This window comes from Zingiber officinale, chromosome 1A (genome assembly GCF_018446385.1).
Source record: "Zingiber officinale cultivar Zhangliang chromosome 1A, Zo_v1.1, whole genome shotgun sequence".
In the NCBI taxonomy this organism is placed as follows: Eukaryota; Viridiplantae; Streptophyta; class Magnoliopsida; order Zingiberales; family Zingiberaceae; genus Zingiber; species Zingiber officinale.
This window is the reverse complement of record NC_055987.1, coordinates 120,731,821-120,750,770: the sequence shown is the minus strand read 5'-3', so window position 1 is coordinate 120,750,770 and position 18,950 is coordinate 120,731,821. Positions and strand designations below refer to the sequence as shown.

The 18,950-nt window shown below is 42.4% G+C and overlaps 1 protein-coding gene across 1 annotated transcript; it reads left to right on the top strand.

Annotated features, from left to right (window-relative positions):
• The first annotated feature begins 13,052 nt into the window (after window positions 1–13,052).
• LOC122029531 lies at window positions 13,053–17,027 on the top strand. Its single transcript, XM_042588559.1, has 4 exons — window positions 13,053–13,320; window positions 13,407–13,487; window positions 13,571–13,628; window positions 16,698–17,027. The coding sequence occupies exons 1-4, from the start codon at window positions 13,115–13,117 to the stop codon at window positions 16,755–16,757; spliced, it is 405 nt and encodes a 134-aa protein (XP_042444493.1). The 5' UTR covers window positions 13,053–13,114; the 3' UTR covers window positions 16,758–17,027.
• Window positions 17,028–18,950: the final 1,923 nt, after the last annotated feature.

Genomic DNA, 18,950 nt, shown 5'->3' with positions numbered 1-18,950 from the left:
TCCAGCGCTTTAATCAGGTGGCAATGGACATCCCCACGGTCCCCTTAGATGTATTGGTGATCACTTTCACCCAGGGGCTCACCGAAGGGGAGTTCTTCTGATCGCTCATTCGGAAGCCATCGAGGGGACTTCAACCACTTGCAAAGGAAGACCACAAAGTACATAAACGTAGAAGAAGCTCAAGTGGCTAGAAGAAGGGAGGTGTCGGCCGAACCCGCAGCAGTGCCTGAGCGGCGTTCGTTGAGAAGCCATCAACCTCGTAAGGGGCCTCGATGGGGGGGAGCGTAGCCACATGAGCCTAGGACACATGTCGTGCAGCATGTGGCGGTCGTTCGCCCAAAGGCTGCAAAAGGCAAAGTGTGGATGTCAATATTCTGTTCGTTCCACTAGTCAGTGACACACGACACATGGGACAGCTACGACTTGACGCCAGTTGCTAGCAAGCCGGCTCTGCGGGGATATCGCCGCCAATCCCCATCTCCTGATCGACGACACAGGCACCGATCAACCGAGAGAAGGGAGGAGGAAAGGACGACGGTCGAACCACGCCCTCATCAATCGCAGAGGAGGAACAACTAGAGTCCAGCTCGAGCCTCTGCTGAGTGGAGAAGACCTTCAACTCGAGAGGAGGAGAACAAGAGTAACATTGCTCGAGGAGAAATAGGAATGATCGCTCTCCCCAGACCAACAGTGATTCCAATCAGGCGAGGAAGTTGCATGTTTGGCGATTCAAGATCCATGTCGTGGACTACAGCAAGGAGAGGGATGAAGGACCCGAGATAAGTTTCGGCCCGAGAGACTTAGAGGGAGTGGAGATCCCTCATGACGACGCGTTGATCATCCGAGCGGTAATTACTAACTACGTTATTCACTGAACTTTTGTTGACACAGGAAGCTCGGTGAATATTATATTCAAGAAGGCGTTCTATTAGCTGCAAATCAACTGGAGCGATTTGCTGCCCATGATGACTCCACTCTACAGATTCACAAGCAACAAAGTGTTGTCAATCGAACAAGTCTCCCTTGCCGTCTCGCCCAGGGAGGAGCTGCTAAAGAGGACAAGGTCCACAAATTTTATTGTGATGAACGCGCCGTCAGACTACAATGTCATATTGGGCCGACCAACACTCAATGAGTTCCGAGCAGTGGTGTCCACCTTCTGCCAGAAAATCAAATTTCCGATGGACGATAAGGTGGGCAAAGTCAAGGGCGACTAGTTGGCCGCTCGATGATGCTACATTGAGATGGTTAAATCCGAAGCAAGAGCTGTTCGGAAGAACCCGCGCTTGGAGGTGAACGCTATCATAGAGAAACCTCCTACCCTGGTTTATGATGAAAAGGAGGAGGTGCAGATTCACATAAGCCAGTAGGAGGCAACTACCTTTGTCGTCGCCGATCTAGAAAGTGAGAAGAAGATAGCGTTGGTCGCCTGCCTCAGACAAAATCACGACGTGTTCGCCTGGTCGACACATGTGGTCTCTGGGATTTCGCTGAGCATGGCTCAGCACGAGCTTTATGTCCGATCGGACGCTAGGCCCATGAAGCAAAAAAAGAGGGACTTCGGCACGGAGTAGAACTTGATCATCCGGGCGGAGATTGAAAAATTTCTGGAGGTCGGACACATCCAGGAAGTCCAATTCTCGAGCTGGCTCACTAATGTCATGCTGGTCTCCAAACCAAGCAACAACTGGAGGGTCTGCATCGACTTCCGTGACTTGAATAAGGCGTGCCCGAAGGATTTCTACTCGCTGCCAAGGATCGATCATATGGTGGACTCTACGACAGACTGTGAGCTGATTTGCATGCTCGATGCATACCAGGGATACCACCAAGTGTCACTGGATCAAGAGAAGGTCAACTTCATCACGGCCGACGAACGTATTGCTACAATGTGATGCCATTTGGATTGAAGAACGCCGACACCACCTACCATAGGCTGATGAATAAAGTATTTCGTCGGCAGATCGACCTTAACATAGAAGTATATATCGATAATATATTAATAAAATTCCTCCGAGCTACTGATCATTGTACAAATATCGAAGAAACATGTCGAACCTTAAGGGCATATGGGATAAAGCTGAACCCGAGTAAATGTCTGTTCGGTGTGAAGAGTGGTCGCTTCCTCGGATACATCGTCACTGAACGGGGCATTGAGGCGAATCCGAGCAAGGAGAAGGCACTACAGGATATATCCCACCCCACAACTTGAAGGAGGCCCAACGGCTAATCGGACGGATCACCGCGCTATCAAGGTTCATCTCCAAGTCATCCAAGCGATGAAATTCTAATGGGATGCAGAGTGCGACAAGGCGCTGGAAGAGTTTAAGGAGTACCTCAACTCCTTGCCTGTATTGGCCAAGCTTAGCGCTGGCGAGCCGCTCTGGATCTACCTGTCATCCACTGAGTTTATAGTTGGCTCTGCATTGGTAAAGCAGAACGGCCACGAACAACAATCCATATATTTTTTGAGTCATATATTGAAAGATGCAGAGTCCCACTACACCTGTCTAAAAAAATTAGCATACACATTGATGCTAGCAGCTCAGAGACTCCATCCGTATTTCCTGGCTCACCCAATCGTCTTAATGATCAACAGCGCCCTAGGAAGAGTCCTTCTAAATCTAAAGGTATCCAGATGGCTGATCAAGTGGACGATCGAGCTCAGTGAATTCGACATTCAGTATCAGCCCCGAACGATGATTAAAGTGCAGGCCTTAACAAATTTAATCATAGAGGTCCAGAACACCGAGCCATATGCAACTTGGAAAATATACGTCGATGGGTCATCCACTCGACACGACAACGAGATCAGAATTTTGTTAATTTTACCTCGAGAGAACTGGATGCAGCTGTGCATTCAGCTGGATTATCGGGCGACGCATAATGAAGACGAATACGAAGCCTTGATAGCCGGCTTACAGGTAGCTCGGTGTAGGATCAGAAAGAACGCTAGAGGGAGGGGTGAATAGCGATCATCGAAAATTCTATTTAAAACAGATATGCAGCAGAAGAATAAGAAGCAATGCAAACACGATCAAGTTTTTACCTAGTTCGGAGACTTCGACAACTCCTATTGCAAGACCCGCACTCGTCGAGTGCTTTCGTTGGGCAATCTACTAATAGTTAAAAATGGTTACAAATTGCAAGTACAAGAACTATAAAACAGTATTACCGACAACAAAAAGAAAAGTCTTGATCGTCGGTTGTCAGAGGAGCTTCACAGCGTTGCAGGAGTTTTTTCGGAGCACCGAGCAGAAGATAAAGTCGTTGCAATTGTTGTTCCGAAGCTCTGGGTCGAATGCCTTTAAATAGGTCTATTCTAGGCGCTTGGAACCTCTCCGAGCCCCTAGACCACGTGGCCCGGCCAATCGACGCACTCCATGTAAGCTTATGGATAAATTTTCGGGTTCGGGTGTCTGGACCGAGTCCGGGCGCCCGGACTGCCTGGGCACCCACGACCCTATCCAAGAGAGCCTAGTCCGGGCACCCAGACTCCTTCCAGGTGCTCGGACTCCTTCCGGGCGCCTGAACTCCTTCTGGGCGCCCGAACTCCTTCCAGGCGCCCGAACCCCTTTTCTCAGCCTTTCCACCCGCAATAAAAGATTATTCCAGGTAATCAAAAATATATTTTACCTTGAAAAATAGAGTTAGCACAACATAATATATTATGAGTAGTAATTAGATCCTATCTCCCCGAGACTAGGATCTAGTCAGGTCTCAGCTTAGGTTTCCCAAATGGACCTAAGATGGATTTGCGCCTACAGTTCCCTCAACAGGGAACGCATCCTCACTGGATCTCTCCTCCAGCTGCTTACCTTTACTTACTTCTTGTAATTACTCGACTTGCCTCTGACCCACCAGGTCTTCTTGCAAATTGTCAAGTCCGCAGACCCAACTGGACTTTGGTCGGTTGTCAGGTCCCACAGACCCAATCGGACTTCTCGCCAGATATCGGACCCCACGAACCTATCAGGACTTCACACTAACTATCGGGCCTCGCGGACCTAGCTGGATTTCCCACCAGCTATCAGGCCTCACGGACCTAGCTGGATTTTAGCCTGGTGTCATGTCCTTCAGACCAGTCAACTCCTGCACACTTGGTAGAAGCGTTAGACAACATCTAATTTTAACTTATTTGTCATACATCAAAATCAGTTTGTTAGTGAAATCTGCACCAACAATCTCCCTCCTTTTAATGTAATGACAACCTGAGTTAAAGTTAGAAAAAGAATGCAATAAAGTAATAAAGTATAAAATGTTTAAAGTGAGTTCAATTTTCTAACTTAATCCACTATCCCCCCCCCCCTTCTCCTTTGACACACATAAAAAAAAAGACATAATGCATAAAAAAATAAAATATTGCAAGCTGAGATCTTCAAGAAAGTTTCAAAGAATTATGGCAATGTATGGAATTTTGAATACTAATTATTTTAAATAATTTTATAACAAGATAGAAGTTCATGTTCATTTGAGGGAGGAATTAATATTTTGAGAAATTTTGCAAGTAAGATTTTTGAATATTTTAAAAGTAATAACTTTTCAAAATATGGTAAAGCTTTTTTTTTCAAATTAATTTCCAAAGATTTAAATTTTTCTAAGTAGGACTTTTAAAAGAACTTGGACATAAAAGTTAAGAAACAATTTAAGAAAAAATTCTCTAAGTAAAATTTTCAAAAGAAGGTTTAAAGAGAAATTTCTCAGTATTATTTGTAAGACAAGTTTAAAGCAAACTTCTAAGGAGTTATTTTTAAAAGCATTTTTTGAAGTAAAGCTTTGCAAAAACTTCTTTGAGTTTGAAAATATTTTAAAATAACTTTGGCAAAACAATGTTAAACAAAATTTTCTAAGTAACAATTTCAAAGTGATTTCAAAAAACTTTTCTAAAAGCAATTTCAAAATAATTGCAAAGAAATTTTCTAATAAAGATTTTTAAGGTAAAAAATAATAAAGAAATTCTTCAAATTAAATTTCTAACATTTTAAGAGTAATTTTTACATATAATAACTTTTCAAAATATTTTAAAAATATTTTTCAAAAGAGTTTTTAAAAAAGTATTAAAATCATGTTTGAATGCATAATTTAATAAGAGGTTTTTAAAGGATAAGTTAAAGTAGTTTTCAAAAACACTTTCTAAGTTATCTATTTTCAAAATAATTTTGGAATTTTTAAAAAGTGTAGGGTGCATTTGGTTTGCACATTTTCCATTTTTATTTTCTGGAAAACGTGTGTTTTCTAGAAAATAGAAAATGACTTTTTGTCATTCTCTAGTTTTCTAGAAAACGCTATGTATTTTTTTAGAAAACAAACACGAAAAATGCAAACCAAACACCATTTTTCAAAAACGCGTGTTTTTCAGAAAATAAAAATGAAAAACATACAAACCAAACACACCCTTAGTTTCTTTAAATTTTCAAAATTTGAAACTTTGCAATAATTTTAAAAAACATTTTTAAAGAAAAGAAAATTAGTTTTGAAACATTTCATATTTTTCAAACAAGATTCAATAAATCATGTTATAAGGATTATTATTTATTTTTAGGCAAATTTTAGAAGAGTTTTTCAAATCCATGTTTCAGTAAATTAATTTTGAAAATACTTTCAAAATATATTTTAGAATAAAGTGAAAATATTTTTTAAAATAATTTTAAAGAAATTGTCATTTTACATAAAAGATTTAAGAAAGATTTTCAAAGTGGAAGAAAAATTGTAAAAAAAAATGATTTGATTTTTCAAAAACTTTCTAAAAGCAAATACTTTTTCGTAAGTTGATTTTCTTTTAAAAAAATTCTACATCAATGTTTTAACATATTTTCAAAATAATTGAACCCTTTCATCTCCTTAAGTTGTACTAGGGTTTGGACATATTAAATTGTGCAACATACTTTCAAGGCCCTTGCTCTCCCTTAACGTAGCACTTTTTGGTTATCTTTGTTAGCAACAAAGATTTCTATCTTGGTGTCTAGGGAATTTACTATTCATAATACAAATGTTTATCAAATATATTATTTACACCTCATTATGATTGCTCACTTAAGTTTAATTAATCATTAATAAAAAATAACCTTAGATTTAGGTGTATTAAGTTAAAATTTTAGGCTAAATGAAATTATTATTATTAATTCAATAATAGTTAATCATTATCAATGATTTATTGATTAACTTTTATTTGACTTAATTCACATGAGATTATTAATTGGCTTGTAAGATTTTTGAAAAACCTTAACCCAATTTCTTTTCTCTTCTCCCTCTCCCATCTCTCTTTGACGCCGCCAACAAGGGGAAGCCCTTCCCCTTGTTGTCATGACCATCACAAGGAAGAAATCTTTTCGTTGTGTGCTTCTCTTTCTTTTCCTATTGATCACTCTTCTTCGCTCGTGGCTAGTAACTTTTGAAGGAGAGGCTTGTACTTAAGGAGTTGTCTTGAGGAGCTCGGCATGGATACGAATAGAGATGAGGTTCGACAACATCACTACGGTTGATACCCTTTTCGTAACAGGTCATCCGTAAGATACACCTAGCATAAATTTACTTTCCGTAAAAATTTTAATTATCCGATTATGTTTGACATGTTGTATCCTTGTATGCGTGTGGTACGTGTGATGTAATAATTTAGGAATTATTATTGTTTTATTTTCTGCTGCGTATGTTTACGAAACATGTTTTAGCACACACCGCATCGGGCATATCCCACCAAGAAGGAATGACAATTTGGTAGCCGGAAGGAATTGGGTAGGCAGATGTTAGGCTCTCAACATCGTCCCCATCGAACTTAGACTCGGTAGAAGTATACAAGAGCCCAGGGACGGGGACGGAGGGCTGAGAAGAACTGACTTGAAAACAGAGGCGAGGAAGAATAATGAATAGATTCAAATGAGAAAAAGTGAAGGAGTTTAAGGGAAAGATCGTCGGAGAAGAAGAAGAAGTGAGGCGTCACGGAGAAAGCTCTAAGACGAAAGTGTGAGGAAGGAAGAAGATGGCAACACACGCAGGTTTATAAGCCTCACGGTCGATCTACTTGAGCCGTCTGATCTAGGGTTGCGAAAAATTAGGAGAAGATCTAGCCGTTGAATTTGAACAGGCGCCTGTTGCGTCGCCAGCGGATATCCGCCTATCACGTCAAACATGCGGCGACAGAAATGGGGACACGTGGCGTTCAATCACTGGGAGTCATTAATGAGGCTTAATTAAAGGTATGACCTCATGCTCGACCATAATGATCAAAGATTTACACGGTCTTTAAGAAATCTGGATGACGTCAAGACGTTCAACCGAGGAGGCACAAGGAAAGAAGAAAATTCGCCAAGTGTTGTCGTTCATCGTCCCAACCAAGCACAGATAAAGGATTAGCACACGGCCAAACGACCGAGGTACAATCTACTTTGAAAGGCATGGTCTGAGTGGCAGTTGCGGGCCTAGCCTGGCAATATGAAGCTGAACGACGAAACCGTGGAAACCGCCAAAGACTCTATTGGTCCAATCAGTCATACTTATAGCCTCCTTCGACTAGACTTGAGGGGGAGGCTTGTGATGCGGCGATTGAGGGAGACCCACATGGCACGGGGTCAATTGCCAAGGTAGAGGTCAAAGTCAAGGTGGTTACCGTCCAGGTGCCAAAGGGCCGAACAGAGGACAATTACAACGGCCGATTAGGACAGTCAGGGCACGACCGGTGGGAGGCATGTCCGAGCAGACCACACGTCTAGCTCGGGATGATACGTAAGACAGTCGACACTCAGTACAAAGCAGCAGAACGATGAAGGAGATCAACTAGCTTGTTCGAACGGGGGAGGGCATATTGCTACACAGTCATGTATGGAAGAGCAACTGACGGGTTGACGGGGGCGCTGGGGGCGAGCGAATCGCCTTTATGCCACATGTATGGAAGAGCAACTGAGGTCGACAGAGTGGAGGGGTCTCGGCCAGGCGACTACCCCGCTCGGCTAAGCAACGAGACCTGGCCATGGATGGAGCGGAGCCCCAACTGAGTTGCTATCCCGCTCGGCCAAGCAACGAGACCACTGTAGTATCTCTCAACATCTTTTTGGGAGATAGTGCCGCTGACATGAGACATAGTCGATAAATAGATCGTACGACGGAAACTTCTACTGTCTTGTCAGAGATATGTATACCCTGTTAAGGTATGATGTCAGAGGTACTTTCTTGACAGGTCCTTTCATAGAATATATTAGAGAACGCGCCTACGCATCGAGAAACGTATACGTCGTCTACCAGAGCTCTATATAAAGGGGAGTCTATTACTGACGGAGGTACGCATTATTACTGTTTAGTGCTAATTCTACTGTTGCTCCGCTTCTTCTATAGTTCTGATTACTAACTTGAACATCGAAGGGCCGATACCGAAAATCCCTTCCCTAACTTAATACTAACATTACTTATTTTATAAAGTGAAGCGAGATTTATAATTAATTAGTGAAACCACCCCCATTCTAACTTTCCATCCTGCTACTTTCGGACATGAACAATGCTCAATAGATTAATCAAACAAATGGGATGAAAGATTTGAGACCGGACGAGAAGTCACGCTTTTGTTTGATGGGTGAATCAAGACAAAATAATTAATTGAGTATGTAAAGATATGTACATCTGAATTATATAAAAAAACTCATTTAAAATGTATTTGTTAGCCCACTTTGGGCTGCAGTCGACCTAACCAAATAAATGGATTTGTAAGTGAATTGATAAGATGAATAATTCTATTACGCGGATGAATAAACAAAATAATTTACGGATGAAAAATTAACTGAAAAATGATCCCTTGATTAACAAACTTTATTTTTGTCACTGTCTCATTTTACTAAAAATTTGAAATAACTTTTTTGTATATTTTCACTGATTTAAATATTATTTTTATTCAATAAGTTTTCCAATGTAGATTAAAATATTACGAGTAAAAAATTAAAAAATGCACCTACTTTCAAAAGTTCCCCTTTTATTTTTATCAAATGATGTTATTTTTTTTAAATTATTATTTTTTACTTTGTTAAATATTTTCTACAATTATATTATATTTATATTATTGAGTTTCTATAAAATTAATTTCACATAAGTTGAAATTATATTTATTTTATGGGCCCTTTTATTTTTATCAAATGATGTCAATTTTTTTCAAAAAATTATTTTTTACTTTGTTAAATATTTTCTACAATTATATTATATTTATTGATCCTATCCGAACGCTGAATCAACGGACGCTGGGCACGTAGCGCTCTCCAAACGGCTGACGTAGATCTCTTGACTGTCCGCACGGACCTCCGGTGAACCTGCACAGAAGTCGGGCCGGGAAGGGGTTCCCGGCGACGACCCTCCGACGCTCAAGTCAGGCAAGCGGACAGCAAAAGGTGGCTCCGAATATCAAAGAATGTGTACCTCCGGCGAAGGATAAGGACCCTTTATATAGAGTTGTGAAGAGGCTCGGGCACACATACCGAGGTGCATACGTGTCCTCTGTCCATACCTCGGTATGAGCTTGTCAGAAGAGCTTACCTGACACCATACTGCTACAGTCCGAGCACATCTATGATGAGACAGCTGGATCATCTGTTGTAAGATCTTGCGTATGGCCTGGTCGTTGAACATACCCGCTGTCAGGAGATGTTCCCCCGATGTTTCCTTTGTCCTTGTCTCTTCTGTTCCCGTGCCGAGCGGCCAGCCGCTCAGCAGGCATAGGTCCGACCGGGCGTAGGTATCGGTCCGACCGAGTGCTCGGCTGAGAGTGTTCCACAGCAACGATGCTTTATGCTTCGGCCGAGCGGGCTATCCGCTCGGCCAGGTGACCCTTTTCACTATGAGCGTCGGAAACCCGCCCATGGTCGGGTTGTCTTCTGTCCGGCCCGGGAAGCTCCTGGCCGAATGTCAGGTCGGCTCGGCATCCTTCCGTTCGGCAGGGCATCCTTCCGTTCGGCCCTGCATCCTTCCGTTCGGCCCTGCATTCTTCCGTTCAGCCCGGCATGCTTCCGTTCAGCCCGGCATGCTTCCGTTCGGCCCGGCATCCTTCCGTTCGGCAGGGCATGCTTCCGTTCGGCCCGACATGCTTCCGTTCGGCAGGGCATCCTTCCGTTCGCCCCGACATCCTCCGTTCGGCAGGGCATCCTTCCGTTCGGCCCGACATCCTTCCGTTCAGCCTGGCATCCTTCGTTCGGCAGGGCATCCTTCCGTTCGGCCCGGCATCCTCCGTTCTTACCACCAGATCACATGCCTCCCCTTCAAGTCTAGTCGAAGGAGGCGCATAGTCCGACTGACTGGACGCCCGTAGTGCCGAGCGGCGCATCCAAGAAACCATCCTCCGCTTCTCCTCGTTAATCACCTCTCATCCTACCTCTCTTGCGTTTTGCAAGGGATTTCTCACGAATTATTTTGTATAGCTAGTCCGCTCGGCTGAATATATCTCGTTTCGCAAATGGGATTTTCGTCAGATGTTTACGGGGTACTCTTGGTAACCGGCCCGCTTGCACACTTGGTCCACCGGACTCGCTTAGTTGAATACATGCATGGCTTTAACTGGAATTACCGCTAAACAGCATTACTTCCGGCCGGAGGGTTTATAGTCGCCGGTCCGACTCTCGATATTTAACGTCGGAGCTCGACGGCCTTCCGCTCGGAGGGTTTATAGACGCTGGCTCGTCTCTCGATTTTTAACGTCAGAGCTCGACGGTCTTCCGCTCGGAGGGTTTATAGACGCCGGCTCGTCTCTCGATTTTTAACGTCGGAGCTCGACGGTCTTCCGTTCGGAGGGTTTATAGACGCCGGTTCGTCTCTCGATTTTTAACGTCGGAGGGTATTCCGCTCGGAGGGTTTATAGACGCCGGCTCGTCTCTCGATTTTTAACGTCGGAGCTCGACGGTATTCCGCTCGGAGGATTTATAGACGCCGGCTCGTCTCTCGATTTTTAACGTCGGAGCTCGACGGTCTTCCGCTCGGAGGGTTTATAGACGCCGGCTCGTCTCTCGAATTTTAACGTCGGAGCTCGACGGTCTTCCGCTCGGAGGGTTTATAGACGCTGGCTCGTCTCTCGATTTTTAACGTCGGAGCTCGACGGTCTTTCGCTCGGAGGGTTTATAGACGCCGGCTCGTCTCTCGATTTTTAACGTCGGAGCTCGACGACCTTTAAGGCTAACTTTAACACTGATGACATACGCCCTACCGAGCGGCGAGGGGTCTTCGTCTTCGATGGCTTGGGTCGGATATTTTTTACACCCGGCCGATCGGCCCGGGGTCTTCGACATTGAGTCGGTGCCTCGGATCTTATACATCATGGAGATAGGCCGCTCGGCAGATAATGCCAATTGCGTTTAACATTTTGCTTCCTGCATTTCAAATATACAGCCAAACGGAAAATATACAACACACATTATATTGGTGCACCTTTCACCCTGCCCCGGAAAGGCTGGATATAATTTGCGCTTCATGGTTGATCCAAGTCCCAATCCATCTTCATCCGCTCGGCGGTGCTCCCCCTTGAATGCCGGTTGGATCATTGTCTCGGGGGAGGCGTCCGCTCGGGAATCATTGCATCCGCTCGGCCACCTGATGTTGACGTTGTTTGTTGCTTCAGCCGCTCGGCTTGCGCATTCTCTCTCTGTTGCTCCACGAGCTTAGCTGTTCTTGCCTTCATTAGAGCGTCGAGCTCCTTCGTGGAGAGCATCACCGTGTGCGGTCGTCCAGCTTCGTCCATTGCTTCCGATTGGATGCAGGAGCGTTCCCACAGACGGCGCCAAATTGATCCTGTCTGAACGCTGAATCAACGGACGCTGGGCATGTGGCGCTCTCCGGGTAGCTGACGTGGATCGACGACTGATCGTACGAAACTCCGGCGAACCTGCACAGAAGTCGGGGCGAGAAGGGGTTCCAGGCGACGACCCTCCGACGCTCAAGTCAGGCAGGCAGACAGCAAAAGGTGGCTCCGAATCTCAAAGAAAGCATACCTCCGGCGAAGGATAAGGACCCTTTATATAGAGTTGTGAAGAGGCTCGGGCACACATACCGAGGTGCATACGTGTCCTCTGTCCATACCTCGATATGAGCTTGTCAGAAGAGCTTACCTGACACTATACTGCTACAGTCCGAGCACATCTATGATGAGACAGCGGGATCCTCTGTTGTAAGATCTTGCGTATGACCTGGTCGTTGAACATACCTGCTGTCAGGAGATGTCCCCCCGACGTTTCCTTTGTCCTTGTCTCTTCTGTTCCCGTGCCGAGCGGTCAGCCGCTCGGCAGGCATAGGTCCGACTGGGCGTAGGTATCGGTCCGACCGGGTGCTCAGCTGAGAGTGTTCCACAGCAACGATGCTTTATGCTTTGGCCGAGCGGGCTATCCGCTCGGCCAGGTGACCCTTTTCACTATGAGCGTCGGAAACCCGCCCATGGTCGGGTTGTCTTCTGTCCGGCCCGGGAAGCTCCTGGCCGAATGTCAGGTCGGCTCGGCATCCTTCCGTTCGGCAGGGCATCCTTCCGTTCGGCCCTGCATTATTCCGTTCAGCCTGACATGCTTCCGTTCAGCCCGGCATGCTTCCGTTCGGCCCGGCATCCTTTCGTTCGGCCCGGCATGCTTCCGTTCGGCAGGGCATCCTTCCGTTCGGCCCGGCATCCTCCGTTCGGCAGGGCATCCTTCCGTTCGGCCCGGCATCCTTCCGTTCGGCCCGGCATCCTTTGTTCGGCAGGGCATCCTTCCGTTCGGCCCGGCATCCTCCGTTCTTACCACCGGATCATTTATATTATTTAGTTTCTATAAAATTAATTTCTCATAAGTTGAAATTATATTTATTTTATGGGCGTGTTTATGTTTTATTAAAATTAAGATTGTTCAATCAATCATAGGTATCTTAAGAAATTATGTGTGCTTTTGATTAAAAAAACCTTTTTACAACGTGATTATTTTTTATATTGCTAAATAATTTATAAAATTATTTTTTTTACGAATTTAAAATTAATTAATTTTGTATAGATATGAATATTTTATAAAAAGTGATTGCACCACTGTGATAACATGGGCCGGCCTGTTTGACCTTTGAAGAAGCCCAAATCCACTTGCATACAATTGCTCGACCTAACGGTGTACTGCCGGAGGGATCATTCTCTGCTCTCGTCGGTCTAATGGCAGGCAAGTTGGCGGCGGCCGCAGTGAAGGCGGTGGCAGTGGCCAAGGGCTACCAGTATACGTGGAGGGAGAAGCTCGCCAAGCACAAGGACGAACTCGCCAAAGGGGTATGGGGCTACTGGGAACTAGGCGCCTGGAAGCCCCTAGCGATCAGTGCCCGCAAGCGAGCACGTCTGCGGAAGGAGGTCCTTATCGCCGGAGAGTTCGTACTCCTTTCTTTTCGCTCCTAAAAGGGGGTTCTTGTGTACTGCTGTTGATTTTTTTTTTCCGATTTCGGGGTGTGGTCAGGGATTGGCCTTACGATCCGCCTAGGAAGGAGATGAGGAACAAGAGGAAGGGACACAAATGCGACCGCGTGTCTGCGGAGAAGTGCGCTTCCCTTCGAGATATCTATCATATAGTTGTGTTTTCATTGTTTTCTTGATGCTTTATTTCCTATTTTATTTCACCAGGCGGGCGCATACTGCTGAATTGATGAAGAAGATGCCTGACATGCTTCTCGCTTACAAGGTCAGCATTCATACAGAAAATTGGTTTAGTGATTTATTTTGCTTGTCGCAGTCCTACGAGTACCTTTCATTAGTTGCATTGTGAGAAACAAGGATTGAAGTTTTGCTGGTATTGGCTAGCACAAGCTGGACTTTACCGGTGCTTTCATAGATTCATAAGTGCATAAGATGATAATAAACAGCTTCTTTAATCAAACATTTTTTATGCGTGAGAATCTTTGATAAAACTGTTTTAACAAGAGCTTGCTAGAAATGCAAACGAGATTGTGGAGAATTACATAGAAACTCCTCTCTTTCAGTCAAACTACTTTTTTTTTTCACAAGAAAAATTAAAACAAATCAAATTCACACCACTAGGTTATACATCTATTTTCGACAATGTTACACTTGCTTCTAATTTATACTAAAAAACACAAGATGCTTTTTTTTCATTGTATTCAATGGTAATTAATGATTCTTTAAGGCTGTTTTATGAAATAAGAATGCAGTCTTGGTTAACATTGAAAGTAAAATACTTTATATGCAAATTGCCTTTCAAACAGCAAGAAAAGCACTGTGTCTGATGATAGATTTACCATCTTCTAACTTGCAACCTCATGGCTAGTGAATTTTACCAAGTCACTGTTTTGAAGCAAGGAAAATCGTTGGTTTCTATAGGGATAGTGCATGGTGAGCTGGTAACAGCCAGTTAGGCGGTTGTTAAAATTTAACTTACAGAGTTGAGTTGTTTGGGCTTCACTTTGTTGGGAGGGTAGAGGCTGTCTACTAGAGGAATGGTTGGGTGAAAATATACATCTAAGTAGTCTGAATGACTGCCTAGGAATTGCTTCTTTATGCTTTATGATTACTTGGTTAATGTTTCAGTCGTGTCTTACATAGAACTCAATGGAGAGATAAGATTCATGTAACTGATCCAAATAGTTGGAAGAAAAATGCCATGATGATGGTGGTGGTAGTGGTGGTGATGGCTAATGTTCCAATCATATAGCTTGCTGAAACTTATACTGTAGTCCCATACTTTTATTGGTGCATGAAGTGTGACGAATTCTAAGGGCTTGCTCACAATAATGTAACTGAAATTGATACTGTAGTTCCATAGTTCTATTGGTGCTTGAAGCGTGGTGGACTGTAAGGGCTTTCTCATAGTAATCTAATTTTGGATTACCAAGTGAAATCCTACTATGTTTCCTCAAAAAGAAAGTGAAATAATTTGGTAGGTTACCCAATAGCTCTCACTGATCAATTGGCTTAGCTGATTCTTCATAGGAGAATTTCATGATTTTTACCATCGATATTGTGAGTAATGTTTATCCAGTGAAATCATTTGACTAGTGACTTCCTATTGTATAGTCTCAGAGAGTGTTTGACCTTATGTATCTACTGCATTCATATCATTGTATTGAAAACCAAGAGAAACCATATTGCACCTGAGATTGCTCTGTCCTTCCACAATAATGCACAAACCACCGAAGTGGTGCTAATAATCGGACATTGGCACATCACGTGAAAGGTCATCTAGGATTCACATTTACTCTTCTTCCAACTGTGTTGTTAGCCTATCTGCAAAGAGTAGCCAATAATATTTTTAATATATTCTGTGCAAGTTTTTCACTTTATTTGTGATAAATTGATTTATCATGTGCACTTTTTTAATACCCTAGTTGGTCTGCATGACAAGTTGTGAATTAGTTAAGAGGCTTTATAAGCACAGATGAATGCATTACCATTAACTTTGACTGAAGAATTATGGTTCAATATTGAGCCTGACAAAGTTAAGTTCTCTTCTAGAGGAGTTATGTCAAAATGGACTTATTTATAGACGTGGTGAAATGTTTGGCATAGGCTGCATGTGCGATAGCAGAGCCTTTTTTGGGCCCTATATATGCCTCTGGTTAGAGATAACTTTAAACTATGAGTTGGAGATTGGATTATAATAGGGACAAGACATAAATAATGAGAGATTATGACGCCTAGTTTAAAAAAATTGTGGACTAATAAAAGGGTTCTATATGCTTTAATGAACAAATTACTATTAATTTGGTCCTGGTCCTAGGCATTTTAGTTCAGAAATTGGGTATAACAAAGTTATTCACTGTTATATATAGGTGTGCAATTGTTTTTTGATCTGAAGTAGGGTGTTATAAACTGCACATTCAACGCTTGATGTTGCTGCCAAGATCCAAGTAGAGAATCACTTCCAATCTGCAACATGCAAAGTTCAATGACGCCTCCACCACTATTATATAGACTATTCTTTCCAAGCACCTTTAGGATAAAATCTGCTCATTATAACTCATCCAAATGAGAAAATACCAACTCGTTAGGCTGGCCATTGACTTAAATGCCCAATCTTAAGTTAATTGTAGTTCAATTCTGTAAACCTATAAATCCTCTTCAATGGCTCACATCTGTGTGACCAGACTAGGGTATCCTAAATCTTGTAGAACTTCACTCCCATTATTTCTCAATTTGTTTAAGAACTTGCTTCTTGATAGAGAAGTGGTAAGCACATTATACTCGAACAAAGTTGTAGGCAACTGAACTTGCACGCTGTTACTATTTTGCTTTCAGTTACTTCTAGTAGAAGCAAAGTCCCCTGAATTACTTGACGTCTGAATTTTAGGGCTATTTATCAATGTAGTGGCATAAACATAAATAATTTTACTCTTCTTATTCTCTTGGGAAGTCATGTAACTGAACTTATGTCAGTGTGGAGCTTTTATGTATGATCACTTGCATATTTGAGCCCAAGGATGTCACAACACAAATGCTTGTAGTGTTGAAAAATCCTTTCATTAAAGAAAGTGTAAGGCCACCACAACTTAATAGTGGTAGTAGCCATGTCTCTCTTACCACAAAGTGGAATTAACTATTAAGTCCCCACATCTCAGATTTATACGATTTAATGTTTAATGCACTATATAATGCATTTTTTTTTTAAAAAAAGATTTTCTTGATCAAATTCTGACCAACCCAAGCTGTTGGGACACAAGTTTTTTTTTTTGGGTGTCTTGCGGTGGTTGATATTCTAATCAAATGTTAATCTTTTTTTGTCTTTTTCATTTTGCAGAAGCGTAGATGGGAAAAGAAGATGAAAGAGGAAGAAGAAAATAAGGGAAAGACCGCCTAAAATGCTTTTCCGTGTAAGCTTCTGTCAGGGAATAAAATCGTGTGATCCTCTGCTGCAGCACAATCTCTCAGAATACTTCATCCATGGGAATATTTTAATGGAGTTCTAAGATCACGCAAGAGCTGCTGTCTTTTTAAAAACATTAATTTCCATGTATTGGTTCAGAAAACTTGGCAAATGATCATTCTGTTCATATGCAAAATTAATTACAGAATGTAGAATCGCATTGTTGTGTTATGCTTCCTTAACAAAGTTTTATTTTTACGTCTATGCTTTTTTTTTCACACTATTGTATATAAGTTTATGTTCATAGAATTGAACATTTTCACAAAGTGTTATACTTCGCTGCAACAAGTTCAGTCATCGACACTGCATTTAACATCATCACAAGGATCATCATGTCTTCAACAAGGCACCAATTACCATCTGCTGCATACCTTAATAGCAGTATTCATACAAGTAATATGGTGGCAAAAGACGAATATATTTGTCCCTAGCGTCCCCGTCAATCGTTTCAGGATTAACATAGAGGAGATAAATCACGGACGACTACTAGTCTTTGGAATAGTGACTAGTACATATGGGAGGTATTTATCTCGATTTTATCGAGATTCGAACCCCAGATCTCATGATGACAACACTTCATGTGCTAACCATTAGACCCATCCGAGGATAGAATGGTAACATGAACCATGCAAAAAGAACATCATTGTAGTTGAAGAGGACCACAAATTATAGAATCAATTCCATCTCTTGCTTTCTTTTTCCGCATGTGTCAATTTATGTCACAAAGAAAACATTTACATTTTTTGTTCCTCACAAGGTGCTTCGTTTTTTCTATCCTTGCATGCGATGAATGAGGTTCCCTTTGTAGGTTCTGGACTTACGTACACCATATTTTCTTTCCGGTGTTTTGTAGTAACCAGGGATAGGGATTTTACTACAAAAGGATAGATCTTTTAGAGCTCTTTTGAATGCTGCATCTTTGCATTCATTCTCCAGATATCTGTAGACAAATAAAATTATGAGAATTACTCTAATAGTATTTCCTTGATATTTATTCTCAAAGGCTGCCTTGATTCTTCTCCCTAAGTCACCAGACATCTTTGCCCAAAGTTTCTCAGATAATTCAGGGCTTGTGAATAGCCGCCCTGGTTTTGAAGCTAGTCGCAAATAGTCATTCAAAATTTGGAGAATATCTTTTAAGTTGTTGCAAGATAAATGTTCTAGATCCTTATAGGCTTCTTCCTGGATAAGTGTGGATCCTTAATATGGATCTTCAAGCATGAAAACAATCCTTATCTGTGAAATAATATTTTGTGTTCCTGAGGATCCATGAGCATTATTCAGCAGTTCTTGATTAGGGTAAGACATCCGCCATTGGATCCAAGCTAACTTTTCTACTTCCCCCAATAGGTTCTCTATAAACTCAGCTTTGCTAGTTGTATCAGTGAACCCCTGTAGTGAAACTAGATTTTTTTATAATTGACTCTCATCTCATGAAAACTTCATCAAAATTTCCAAGTTCAGATGGGATTAAGAACATAGCACCAATTTGGTGCAAGGCTGAAGGTAGATTCCATTGTTCCGAATAACCTTTAGATCTGAATTTACCATTTCCTCGATATCCTTCAAAATTTGGTCTTTGCTCAAAGTCTGCCCCTATTTCTACTGCCGGGGGTAATTAGGCAGTCCCATAGTTGTATCAGATGGGGGTCTATATGTTGTAATGCTGAGGAGGAATATATCTATTCTGAGAGTTTTGCTAATTGTGGGTATTCTAGCTCTCAGTTTTCCTCTAACTCTTGACCTGCTGCTATAATTTCTGGAATAATTTTGGTAGGGTATGGTAATTCCTTCCCACCACCTTCCATTGCGTCTGGGAAATAGGCATTCAGGGAATTTTGGATATTTTCTGCTTCAGAGTTGGAAGTATCCTCAAAGAAGGTTGCTAGAAATTCATCATCCTTTGTCATAGGGTATTCTATGGACCGGTGTAAAGAGGGCCCTGACCCTGTATCACCTGCATAGGTACCATATGTCGCAGGGTGATGACTAGTAACATCAGGAGGGCAAAGAATTTTGATTATATTATCTGCCAGCTGCTTGCTTTGTGGTGGTGGATTATCATCCCATGAGGGTTCTGATAGCTGCAGATCTGGTGCCGCTTTTGGTATCGCATAGTTGACATAA

Excerpts from the sequence above, each read along its gene's own strand:
- LOC122029531 (XM_042588559.1), top strand. The coding sequence starts at position 13,115 with ATGGCAGGCAAGTTGGCGGCGGCCGCAGTGAAGGCGGTGGCAGTGGCC. Across the intron at positions 13,488-13,570 it reads GACCGCGTGTCTGCGGAGAA|GCGGGCGCATACTGCTGAAT; the intron begins GTGCGCTTCCCT and ends TTATTTCACCAG. Across the intron at positions 13,629-16,697 it reads ACATGCTTCTCGCTTACAAG|AAGCGTAGATGGGAAAAGAA; the intron begins GTCAGCATTCAT and ends TTCATTTTGCAG.